At 43.9% G+C, this 13,731-nt stretch overlaps 1 protein-coding gene across 4 annotated transcripts in view; it reads left to right on the top strand.

Annotated features, from left to right (window-relative positions):
• glra2 (glycine receptor, alpha 2) overlaps window positions 1-13,731 on the top strand; it is a 219,206-nt gene that overhangs the window by 140,280 nt on the left and 65,195 nt on the right. For all 4 annotated transcript variants that reach the window (XM_055644380.1, XM_055644379.1, XM_055644383.1 and 1 more), the window contains exon 6: window positions 515-652. In XM_055644380.1, the coding sequence (XP_055500355.1) occupies window positions 515-652 (138 nt within the window). The remainder of the gene's footprint in view (window positions 1-514; window positions 653-13,731) is intronic.

Raw genomic sequence — 13,731 nt, 5'->3', positions numbered from 1 at the left:
AATCCATTTACTGTGCTTTGTTGTCATGTTGAGTTTGGCAGATCCTGCAGTGATTGTTATCACATGCGTATGTCAAATGAAAGATCAAAGTTTCTAAACTAGAGAAACATGTTGTTTCACGCGATGCCTTTATAATCTTACACCATTCAAACGCGCTACGGTCAATCTCTTTGATCTTGATCTCAATGGCACTATTAAAATTACAATTTAATTCATTATCTCTACATTCTGCTTCGTTTCATCTCCATTAGAGTGTGGTCCACATCTGTCTCCAACCATTTCCACTGCATCTTTGACCATTCCCAACATCCTGAGTGCCTTTCATGCTTCAGATTCTTGAGAACAAGTCATGATTGAACATCAAAGGTAAATATTCAGTTAGTGAATCTTTATCGTCAACGATTCCTATCGGATCATATGACTAGCTTTGTCCGTCAGGTTCTTAACATTTTTTTAATCACTGTAAATTAATCTTTTAAGATCACTGATTGACACTTTTGGTCATGTCCTGCAGTTGGGTACACAATGAACGATCTGATATTTGAGTGGCTGGCATTGGGGGCAGTACAGGTTGCAGATGGACTGACCCTGCCACAGTTTCTTCTGAAGGATGAGAAGGACCTGGGATACTGCACGAAGCACTATAATACGGGTAGGTTAAGTTCATTATTGGCGCCTTTGAATTCCCCAATTGGAAATTGTCTTGCAAGGGCGAGAATTAACCTAGTTGCATAATTTAATCACAAAAAAACCATGGAAAAGGTTTTTCTCATTTGATAAGTTGAATAATACAATTGCTCATTTAGTATGCTGACGCTAATATTCTTTGTGTGGTGTCAGCTGAAATGACATGAAAATGAGAGATGAGTCTTTCTACCAATTCACAACCCTTCATCCCAGCCAATGGGTATATTGGTATTCACCCGAAGTCACCAGCTAGTTGTCGGTAATGCACACTAGGTTTAGAGATGGTTGGTTGGAGCTGCAAGCTTGATCTCCATCCACTTTACTTCCTATCAGCTACTGCTAATGTCGTTTTCTTGGACTGCTGATCTTGGGTAATGGATTTAATGGTTTTATGACTCTCTTTCTCCACCTGAAGCGTGGTGAAAGAGAGTCATAGTCATACAGCGTGGAAACAGGCCATGTTGACCGACATGCTCCATCTACACTAGTCCCATGTCCCTGCATTTGGCCCATATCCTTCTAGATGTGTCCTATCCATAAATATGTCCGAATTATATTTAAATGTTGAAATAACCATATAACCATATAACAATTACAGCACAGAAACAGGCCATCTCGACCCTACAAGTCCGTGCCGAACACGTATTCTCCCCTAGTCCCATATACCTGCGTTCAGACAATAACCCTCCATTCCCTTCCCGTCCATATAACTATCCAATTTATTTTTAAATGATAAAAACTAACCTGCCTCCACCACCTTCACTGGAAGCTCATTCCACACAGCCACCACTCTCTGAGTAAAGAAGTTCCCCCTCATGTTACCCCTAAACTTCTGTCCCTTGGAAACCCTGGATGTCCAGCCAGGTCCGCACACTCCTCAGAGCCCGCGATGCTGCCTTCAGGTCAGGTGACAGAGCTCTGTACAGGGCTGCTCGAGCCGATCTGAAAAGTGGTATAAAAAAAGCCAAGGCGGACCATAAGAGGAGCATAGAGTCCCACTTGTCCAGCAATAATACACGGGAGGTATGGCGGGGCATACAAGACATTACCAACTACAGAGGCTGTGCCACAAAGTCAGAAGACCTGAGTGCGCCGCTGGCAGAAAAGCTAAATTGCTTCTTCTCCCGCTTTGAAACATCACAACAGCAGCACTCACCTGCTACAGCCCTGTTTCGACCCTCACCTAGCTCCTGTACTACTCCACTCACTGTAATGGAGCACGATGTCAGACGGGTGCTCCTGGCAGTGAACCCCAAGAAGGCTACCGGCCCAGATGGAGTACCTGGTAAGGTGCTCAAAGCGTGCGCCCACCAGCTCACTGCCATCTTCACCAGAATTTTCAACCTCTCCCTGGCCCAGGCAGTTATTCCGTCCTGCCTAAAATCAGCCACAATCGTCCCTGTGCCGAAGAAGTCTACCATCACCAGCCTTAATGACTACCGTCCTGTGGCCCTCACTCCGGTAATCACGAAGTGCTTCGAGAGGTTGGTCCTCCAGCACATCAAGGACTATCTACCACCAGACCTCGACCCCCACCAATTCGCCTATCGCCAAAACAGATCCACAGAAGACGCCATCACCGTAGCTCTCCACTCTGTGCTGAGCCATCTGGAGCAGGGGCAGAGCTACGTCCGGATGCTCTTTGTGGATTTTAGTTCAGCCTTTAATACAATCATTCCGGACATTCTCATAGGTAAACTGGTCACTCTCGGCCTCCCCACTGTCACATGTGCCTGGATAAAGGATTTCCTCACCAACCGGCCCCAGACTGTGAGACTCGGCCCCCACCTCTCCTCCACTCGCAGGTTGAGTACCGGTTCCCCACAGGGCTGTGTGCTAAGCCCCCTCTTATACTGTCTCTACACCTACGACTGTAGTCCGGCCCACAACAACAACCGCATCGTCAAATTTGCTGACGACACTACTGTGGTCGGACTTATTTCGAAGGGAGATGAGGCAGCCTACAGAGAGGAAGTCCTGAAGTTGACAACCTGGTGCTCAGAAAACAATCTGGCTCTGAACATCAGGAAAACAAAAGAGCTCATTGTCGACTTCAGGAGGCACAGCACCGACTTAGCCCCCCTACACATCAACGGCGAGTGTGTGGAGAGGGTCAACACCTTCCGGTTTCTCGGTGTCCATATCGCTGCCGACATCTCCTGGACGGACAACACGACAGCGGTCATCAAGAAGGCTCAGCAGCGGCTGCACTTCCTGAGGGTCCTCAGGAAGCACAACCTGGACTCTAACCTGCTGCTGACCTTCTACCGCTCGTCCATCGAGAGCCTGCTGACATACTGCATTACAGCATGGTATGGCAGCTGCACCATGGCAGACAGGGAGAGGCTTCAGAGGGTAACCAGGACAGCGCAGAGGATCATTGGCTGCCCTCTCCCCTCCCTGATGGACATCTACACCTCCCGCTGCCTTAGCAGGGCAAAGAAGATCATCAAAGACAGCTCCCATCCTGCGTTTGGACTGTTCGACCTGCTGCCCTCTGGAAGGCGCTATAGGTGCATCAAATCCAGGACAAACAGACTCAGGAATAGTTGCTTTCCGAGAATTATATCTACCATAAATTCAAATTCACACATGCACTGACTACACCGCCCAACACGGACTTCCATCTGTATATATGTATATATGATATATGTATATATGTCCCCCCCCCCCCATCTCCCTTCTGTTTTTTTTTTTTTTTTTTTTCTGTTTCTTGTTTTTTGTGCTAAATTGTATGTATGCACTGAGTACGAGCAGCTTTCAGTTTCACTGTACATGTATAGTGACAATAAATGGCATATCTCTTATATCTCTATATCTCTTAATTCTCAAGTTGTTTGAATCTTCCCTACTCTCAGTGGGAAAAGCTTATCCACGTCAACTCTGTCTATCCCTCTCATCATTTTAAAGACCTCTATCAAGTCCCCCCTTAACCTTCTGCGCTCCAAAGAATAAAGCCCTAACTTGTTCAACCTTTCTCTGTAACTTAGTTGCTGTAACCCAGGCAACATTCTAGTAAATCTCCTCTGTACTCTCTCTATTTTGTTGACATCCTTCCTATAATTAGGCGACCAAAATTGTACACCATACTCCAGAATTGGCCTCACCAATGCCTTGTACAATTTTAACATTACATCCCAACTTCTATACTCAATGCTCTGATTTATAAAGGCCAGCACACCAAAAGCTTTCTTTACCACCCTATCTACATGAGATTCCACTTTCAGGGAACTGTGCACAGTTATTCTCAGATCCATTTGTTCACCTGCATTCTTCAATTCCCTACCATTTACCATGTACGTCCTATTTTGATTTGTCCTGCCAAGATGTAGCACCTCAGCATTAAACTCCATCTGCCATCTTTCAGCCCACTCTTCCAACTGGCTTAATCTCTCTGTAGACTTTGAAAATCTACTTCATTATCCACAACCCCACCTATCTTCGTATCAACTGCATACTTACTAATCCAATTTACCACACCATCATCCAGACCATTGATGTACATGACAAACAACAGTGGACCCAACACAGATCCCTGTGGCACCCCACTAGTCACTGGCCTCCAACCTGACAAACAACCATCCACCATTACTCTCTGGCATCTCCCATTCAGCCACTGTTGAATCCATCTTGCTACTCCACCATTAATACCCAACAATTGAACCTTCTTAACCAAGCTTCCATGAGGAACCTTGTCAAAGGCCTTACTGAAGTCCATATATACAACATCCACTGCTTTACCCTCATCAATTTAACCGAGTAACCTCTTCAAAAAATTCAAGAAGATTAGTCAAACATGACCTTCCAGGCACAAATCCATGTTGACTGTTCCTAATCAGACCCTGTTTATCCAGATGCTTATATATATTATCTCTAAGTATCCTTTGCATTAATTTGCCCACCACTGACGTCAAACTAACAGGTCTATAATTGCTAGGTTTATTCTTAGACCCCTTTTTAAACAATGGAACAATATGCGCAGTATGCCAATCCTCCGGCACTATTCCCGTTTCTAATGACATTTGAAATATTTCTGTCATAGCCCCTGCTATTTCTACACTAACTTCCCTCAATATCCTAGGGAATATCCTGTCCGGACCTGGAGACTTATACACTTTTATATTTCTCAAAAGTGTCAGTACTTCCTCTTCTTTGAATCTCATAGTTTCCATAGCTACTCTACTTGTTTCCCTTACCTCACATAATTCAATATCCTTCTCCTTGGTGAATACCAAAGAAAATAAATTGTTCAATATCTCCCCCATCTCTTTTGGCTCTGCAGATAGCTGTCCACTCTGACTCTCTAATGGATCAATTTTATCCCTCGTTATCCTTTTGCTATTAATATATCTGTAGAATCCCTTTGGATTTACTTTCACCTTACTTGCCAAAGCTTTTAGCTTTTCTAATTTATTTCTTAAGATTCTTTTTACATTCTTTATACTCCTCAAGCACCTCATTTACTCCATGCTGCCTATAATTATTGTAGATCTCTCTCTTTTTCCGAACCGTGTCCAATTTCCCTTGAAAACCATGGCTCTTTCCAATTTTTACTATTTCCTTTCAACCGAACAGGGACATAAAGATTCTATACTCTTAAAATTTCACCTTTAAATGTCCTCCATTTCTCTTCCACATCTTTCCCATAAAACAAACTGTCCCAATTTACTCCTTTTAAATCCTTTCGCATCTCCTCAAAGTTAGCCTTTCTCCAATCAAAAATCTCAACCCTAGGTCCAGTTCTGAACCTCTCCATAATTATATTGAAACTAATGGTATTGTGATCACTGGTCCCGAACTGTTCCCCAACGCATACCTCTGCCACCTGACCCGTCTCATTTCCTAACAGGAGGTCCAGCACCGCCCCTTCTCTAGTAGGTACTTCTATGTATTGCTGCAAAAAACTATCCTGCACACATTTTACAAACTCCAACCCATCCAGCCCATTTACAGAATGTGTTTAGAAACATAGAAACATAGAAATTAGGTGCAGGAGTAGGCCATTTGGCCCTTCGAGCCTGCACCGCCATTTAATATGATCATGGCTGATCATCCAACTCAGTATCCCGTACCTGCCTTCTCTCCATACCCTCTGATCCCCTTGGCCACAAAGGCCACATCTAACTCCCTCTTAAATATAGCCAATGAAGTGGCCTCAACTACCCTCTGTGGCAGAGAGTTCCAGAGATTCACCACTCTCTGTGTGAAAAAAGTTCTCCTCATCTCGGTTTTAAAGGATTTCCCCCTTATCCTTAAGCTGTGACCCCTTGTCCTGGACTTCCCCAACATCGGGAACAATCATCCTGCATCTAGCCTGTCCAACCCCTTAAGAATTTTGTAAGTTTCTATAAGATCCCCTCTCAATCTCCTAAATTCTAGAGAGTATAAACCAAGTCTATCCAGTCTTTCTTCATAAGACAGTCCTGACATCCCAGGAATCAGTCTGGTGAACCTTCTCTGCACTCCCTCTATGGCAATAATGTCCTTCCTCAGATTTGGAGACCAAAACTGCACGCAATACTCCAGGTGTGGTCTCACCAAGACCCTATACAACTGCAGTAGAACCTCCCTGCTCCTATACTCAAATCATCTTGCTATGAAAGCCAACATGCCATTCGCTTTCTTTACTGCCTGCTGCACCTGCATGCCTACCTTCAATGACTGGTGTACCATGACACCCAGGTCTCGCTGCATCTCCCCCTTTCCCAATCGGCCACTGTTTAGATAATAATCTGCTTTCCCGTTTTTGCCACCAAATTGGATAACCTCACATTTATCCACATTAAACTGCATCTGCCAAACATTTGCCCACTCACCCAGCCTATCCAAGTCACCTTGCAGTCTCCTAGCATCCTCCTCACACCTAACACTGCCCCCCAGCTTAGTGTCATCCGCAAACTTGGAGATATTGCCTGCAATTCCCTCATCCAGATCATTAATATATATTGTAAATAGCTGGGGTCCCAGTACTGAGCCTTGCGGTACCCCACTAGTCACTGCCTGCCATTGTGAAAAGGACCCGTTTACTCCTACTCTTTGCTTCCTGTTTGCCAGCCACTTCTCTATCCACATCAATACTGAACCCCCAATGCCATGTGCTTTAAGTTTGTATACTAATCTCTTATGTGGGACCTTGTCGAAAGCCTTCTGGAAGTCCAGATACACCACATCCACTGGTTCTCCCCTATCGACGCTACTAGTTACATCCTCGAAAAATTCTATAAGATTCGTCAGACATGATTTACCTTTCGTAAATCCATGCTGACTTTGTCCAATGATTTCACCACTTTCCAAATGTGATGCTATCCCATCTTTAATAACTGACTCTAGCAGTTTCCCCACTACCAATGTTAGGCAAACTGGTCTGTAATTCCCCGTTTTCTCTCTCCCTCCCTTCTTAAAAAGTGGGGTTACGTTTGCTACCCGCCAATCCTCTGGAACTACTCCAGAATCTAAAGATTTTTGAAAGATTATTACTAATGCATCCACTATTTCTGGAGCTACTTCCTTAAGTACTCTGGGATGCAGCCTATCTGGCCCTGGGGATTTATCGGCCTTTAATCCATTCAATTTACCCAACACCACTTCCCGACTAACCTGGATTTCACTCAATTCCTCCACCTCCTTTGACCCGCGGGCCCCTGCTATTTCCGGCAGGTCATTTATGTCTTCCTTAGTGAAGACGGAACCAAAGTAGTTATTCAATTGGTCCGCCATATCCTGGTTCCCCATGATCAACTCACCTGTTTCTGATTGCAAGCGACCTACATTTGTTTTAACTAATCTCTTTCTTTTCACATATCTATAAAAACATTTGCAGTCAGTTTTTATGTTCACTGCCAGTTTTCTTTCATAATCCATTTTTCCTTTTCTAATTAAGCCCTTTGTCCTCCTCTGCTGGTCTCTGAATTTCTCCCAGTCCTCCGGTATGCTGCTTTTTCTGGCTTGTTTGTACGCATCATCCTTTGCTTTGATACTATCCCTGATTTCCCTTGTTATCCATGGATGCACTACCTTCCCTGATTTATTCTTTTGCCAAACTGGGATGAACAATTTTTGTAGTTCATCCATGCAGTCTTTAAATGCCTTCCATTGCATATCCACCGTCAACCCTTTTAGAATTAATTGCCAGTCAATCTTGGCCAATTCAGTTCCAGTTTCCCAGTCTATGTGTGGAAAATTGAAATCTCCCACAATCACTACCTTGTGCTTACTACTAATATCTGCAATCTCCTTACATATTTGCTCTTCCAATTCTCGCTCCCCATTTGGCGGTCTATAATACGCCCCTATAAGTGTTGCTACCCCTTTCCCATTTCTCAGTTCCACCCAAATAGCCTCCCTAGACGAGCCCTCTAATCTATCCTGCCAAAGCACTGCTGTAATCTTCCCTGATAAGCAATGCAACACCTCCACCTCTTGCCCCTCCAATTCTATCACACCTGAAGCAATGAAATCCTGGAATATTTAGTTTCCAATCACAGCCCTCCTGCAACCATGTTTCACTGATCGCCACAACATCATACTTCCAGGTGTCAATCCAGGCTCTAAGTTCATCCACCTTTCTTACAATGCTCCTAGCATTAAAATATACACATTTAAGAATAGTATAGAATACACATTAAGAAATAGTACTGGCCTCTACTACCTCCTCTGATAACTCATTCCATATACATATCATCCTTTGGGTAAAAAAGCTGCTCCTCAGATTCCTATTAAATTTGTCTCCCCTCACATTAAACCTATGTCCTCAAGTTCTTGATTCACCTCTCTGGGTTAAATACTCATCTCCGTATTTATTTATCTATTTATTTATTTATCTATTTATCTGTATATTTATTTATCCAGTTGTTTATGTATGATTTATTTATTTATTTATTTATTTATACATTTACTCCATCTATTCCTCTCATGATCTTAGACAGCTCTATATGATAACTTCGCATCCCCCTGTGCTTCAAGGACCGAAGTCCTAGCCTGCTCAACCTCACCCTGTAGCCCAGGCCCTTGAGTCCTGTCAACATCCTCATAAACCGTCTCTAGTTCTTTTCCAGCTTTACAGCATCTTTCCTTTAACAAGATGATCAAAACAGAACAGAATACTTCAAATGAGGCCCCACCGATGCCTTATACCACTGTAACATAATCACCCAACTTTTATAAAGAAAGCGACTGGCATGTTGGCCTTTATAACAAGAGGAATCGAATATACGAGCAACGAGGTTCTTCTGCAGTTGTACAGAGCCCTAGTGAGACCACACCTGGAGTATTGTGTGCAGTTTTTGTCCCCTAATTTGAGGAAGGACATTCTTTCTATTGAGGGAGTGCAGCGTAGGTTTACAAGGTTAATTTCCGGGATGGCGAGACTGTCATATGCTGAGAGAATGGAGCAGCTGGGCTTGTACACTCTGGAGTTTAGAAGGATGAGAGGATATCTTATTGAAACATATAAGATTGTTAAGGGCTTGGACACACTAGAGGCAGGAAACATGTTCCCGATGTTGGGGGAGTCCAGAACCAGGGGCCACAGTTTAAGAATAAGGAGTAAGCCATTTAGAACGGAGACGAGGAAACACTTTTTCTCACAGAGAGTGATGAGTCTGTGGAATTCTCTGCCTCAGAGGGCGGTGGAGGCAGTTTCTCTGGATGCTTTCAAGAGAGAGCTAGTTAGGGCTCTTAAAAATAGTGGAGTCAGGGGAAATGGGAAGAAGGCAGGAACGGGGTACTGATTGGGGATGATCAGCCACAATCGCATTGAATGGCGGTGCTGGCTCAAAGGGCCAAATGCCCTACTCCTGCACCTATTGTGTATTGTCTATTGTCTATACTTAATACTCTAACTGATGAAGGCCGATTTGCCGAAAGCCTTCTTGACCACCCTATCTACCTGTGACTTTCAATGAACTATGCACCTGCACTCCTAGATCCCTCTGCTCTACAACACTCACCAAGCCCTACCATTCATTGTGTAGGTTCTCCCGTGGTCAGACATCGCAAAATGCATCTCCTCACACTTATTTGTATTAAACACCATTAACCATTCCTTAGCCCACCTGCCAAACCAAACGAGACCCTTGCTGCTATTTTTGACAACCCTCTTCGCTGTCTACAATACTTTAGTGTCATCTGCAAACGTATTAACCATGCCGAGTATTCTCATCCAAAACATTGATATCAATGACAAACAGCAACGGGCCTGGTACCGTACCCTGAGGCATACCACTAGTCATGGGCCGCCCATCCGAAAAACAACCTTCCACCAGAGAGCTTCATCAGTTTTGAGGTGCTTGCTTCTTTAAGATTCCTCACTGGTTCTGCTGTAATGCCTCTGGAGATCCCTCTCTGACACTGACTGTCCATCTCATGCGACTAAAAACCTTATTGAGATCTCTCTGCGCACAGAGAAATTGATTCTGGTGGCCAAAGGCAGATGGCTATCCAACTTGAAAGGAGTCTGATGAAGGGTCCCAACCTGAAACATCATCTGTCCATTTCCTTTCGTCGATGCTGCCTGATCCATTTATTTCCTCCAGCAGTTTGATTTTAACTTGAAATTCAGGCTCCCTATCTCCCTGCTTGTAACATTTTCGCCAGCCAGCCTTAGTTCAATGTTTTAGTAATGGATGCAGGGCAATTATACCCTTGATTTGGTCATCATTTGGTTTAGTATAGCGTAGTTTAGCGATACTGCCCATTAAACAGGCCCCTCGGCCCACCGAATCCATGCCGACCAGCGATCCCCGCACACTAACACGACCCTACACACACTAGGGACAATTTACACTCAAACCAAGCCAATTAACCTACAAACCTGCACGCCTTTGGAGTGTGAGAGGAAATCTGAGCACATGGAGAAAACACACGCAGGTCACGGGGAGAATGTACAAACTCTGTACAGACAGCGCCTGTAGTCAGGATCGAACCCGGGTCTCTTGCGCTGTAAGGCACAACTCTACCGTTATGCCGCTATTGGGAATTAATTATTTCATGGGATCCATAACCATCCTGCTTGACACATTTACTGTCCTAAAGGAACAGCAAAACCCAGTGTGTAGCTTGATACCCTCAATAGGCAGTGAGATGCCTCTCATGAGCTGGTTGCTGCTTTCAATGGGCACAGGGTTGCCACCTATGCTGCTCTCCAACACTAAAGGGATGCAACTTTCTACAAATGGGGTGTTGGTTGCGACCAACTGGCTGTTCTGTGTAAACAGTGCGGCTTTGCACATGAGAGGCCCTGCTCAAAGTTGGCAGGGAGCAGACTGAGGGGAAGAGGAAAGGCAGCTGAGATTGTTCACCCATGATTCGAGGTCTTACAACCAGCACAACTTTAGTTCCGGAGATTAAATCAATGAATGGTACTGTGGTCTGAATAGCAGCAGATGTCATGGTTAAAGTCCTAGATGGTCACCACAGTGCACCCAGACCACTGTGAGTCACATAGGCATACAGCATAGAAACAGGCCCTTGTACCAAGATGCCCAGTCTACACTAGACCCACCTACCCACGTTTGGCCAATACCCCTCTAAATATTTTCTATCCATGTACTAATGTATTTTAATTGTTGTTATAGTACCTGCCTCAACCACCTCCTCCAGCATCTCATTTCATATACCCAATACTCTATGCCAAGAAGTTGTCCCTCAGGTTCTTTTTAAATCTTTTACCGTTCACCTTATACTTATGTCCTGTTATACTTGATACCCCATACTCTGGTTAAAATACTCTGTGAATCTATCTATTCCCCTCATGATCTTATACATCTCTTGAAGATCACCCTCATCCTCCTGCACTCCAAGGAATAGAGTCCTAGCCTGCCCCCCCCCCCCCCCCCCCCCTATAACTCAGCCCCTCAATTCCTAGCAACATCCATGTAAATCTTCTCTGCACTCTGTCCAGCTTATGACAGGCTGATCTAGACTGAACACAATACCCCGGGTGTGGCCTCGCCAATGTTTTGCATAGCTGTAACATAGAGTTTACCTGGTGTTCAGATTCCGATAGAGTTAGATAGAACTCTTAAAGATGGCGGAGTCAAGGGATATGGGGAGAAGGCGGGAACGGGGTACTGATTGTGGCTGATCAGCCACAGGGGCCACAGTTTAAGAATAAGGGGTAAGCCATTTAGAACGGAGATGAGAAAACACTTTTTCTCACAGAGAGTTGTGAGTCTGTGGAATTCGCTGCCTCAGAGGACGGTGGAGGCCAGTTCTCTGGATACTTTCAAGAGAGAGCTAGATAGGGCTCTTAAAGATAGCGGAGTCAGGGGATATGGGGAGAAGGCAGGAACGGGGTACTGATTGGGGATGATCAGACATGATCACATTGAATGGCGGTGCTGGCTCGAAGGGCCGAATGGCCTACTGCTGTACCTATTGTCTATTGTCTATTGTCTTTAGCAAAGATGTAACAGGTAATAGACACCTACACCATATTTGCTTTTGAAGTAGGCCATTTTATACTTTGCATTGTTTCGATATTAATCATCAGTCTTAAACTGATCGTCCATTCATTCATCATCAAACATCCCACTTGTCTATACCTTACTCACTTCATCTGCTGAATCTAGCAACCGATTTGAACACAACATGTTACACCTTAGTTATTATGTTGACTATTATGACAAGTTCAGTGGTTCTTGAATACAGACAACACCACCTGGGCTTTGTTAATGTTGCTCCAATGCTTGACCCACTATGTTGCCCTTTTCGAGTGCATTTTGCCACTGTTTCTGAATCAAACTAGCTCCAGGCTTTACAAGTAGACCTGTAATTTCTGGCAATCAACAATCAGCCTTTGAACCCAAAAGCAATTTCTCAACTAATAGTCTGAACTGTTGCAATGATTCAATATCATGTATTTGCAGTTTAATTACAGATTAAAACTGCAGGCTATCCAGTTTACAAAAGCAGCTGTGAGTCATTCAGCCCAATCTCCAGAGACCTCCAAGACCTGTGTAAAGAATACAATTGTGTTCTGTGGTTATGATAAGTAATTTCTAAGTCTACTGGATGGATTGTGCAATCATGTAAAAAATCAAAATGATTGGTCTTGCACCTGAATAATTAACCATCTGTAACTGAGAATTAACTTTTGAATTATTCTGTGTTCAGATATATAATTGGTTGAGCTTGTTATATTGTATTACTAAAAGATCACATTTCAATACAGTGAAGTGCTTAGTTTAGTTTTGTTTTGAGATACAGCGCGGAAACAGGCATCTCAGCCCACCAAGTCCGCACCAACCAGCGATCCCTGCACATTCACACGATCCTACACACACTAGGGCCAATTTAAACTTATACCAAGCCAATTAACCTACAAACCTGTACGTCTTTGGAATGTGGGAGGAAACCGAAGATCTCAGAGAAAACCCACGTGGTTACGGGGAGAACCTACAAACTCCGCACAGACAGCACCTGTAGTTGGGATCGAACCCGGGTCACTGGCGCTGCAAGGGCAGTAAGGAAAGGTAGCAGCTTTACTGCTGCTCCACCGTGCCACCCATCAAGAAGTTTGATATGAAATGTGCAAATGTGAACTTTTTAATTGGCATTTAATAAAATCATAACTGATTTTTTGAGACATTATTATTTTATACTTACTGTAATCACAAAATGCTGGTGTAACTCAGCGGGACAAGCAGCATCTCTGGAGAGATGGAAAGCGTGACGTTTTGGGTCGAGACCCTTCTTCAGTCTGAGAGTCGAGGAGAGGAAGACAATAGATAATAGGTGCAGGAGTAGGCCATTCGGCCCTTCGAGCCAGCACCACCATTCACTGTGATCATGGTTGATCATCCACAATTAGTACCCCGTTCCTGCCTTCTATTACATAGCTTATGTAATAACAAACAAACCACTCTCATTTTTTGAAACATTTCAAACATGTCTAATGACATCAATTGGTTATGATTTGGGACTTCTGAACTCATTATACAATATATTTTACGATGCACAAACAGAACACCAAAAACAATCACAGTCAGCCCCCTTAAATGTCCTAGTCTGTGTACTCTGATTTAATTTACAATTTCACTTTGA

The sequence above is a fragment of the Leucoraja erinacea genome, chromosome 13, assembly GCF_028641065.1.
Source record: "Leucoraja erinacea ecotype New England chromosome 13, Leri_hhj_1, whole genome shotgun sequence".
NCBI classification, from domain to species: domain Eukaryota; kingdom Metazoa; phylum Chordata; class Chondrichthyes; order Rajiformes; family Rajidae; genus Leucoraja; species Leucoraja erinaceus.
The sequence above is the reverse complement of the archived record's forward strand: the minus strand, read 5'-3'. Positions and strand labels throughout refer to the sequence as shown.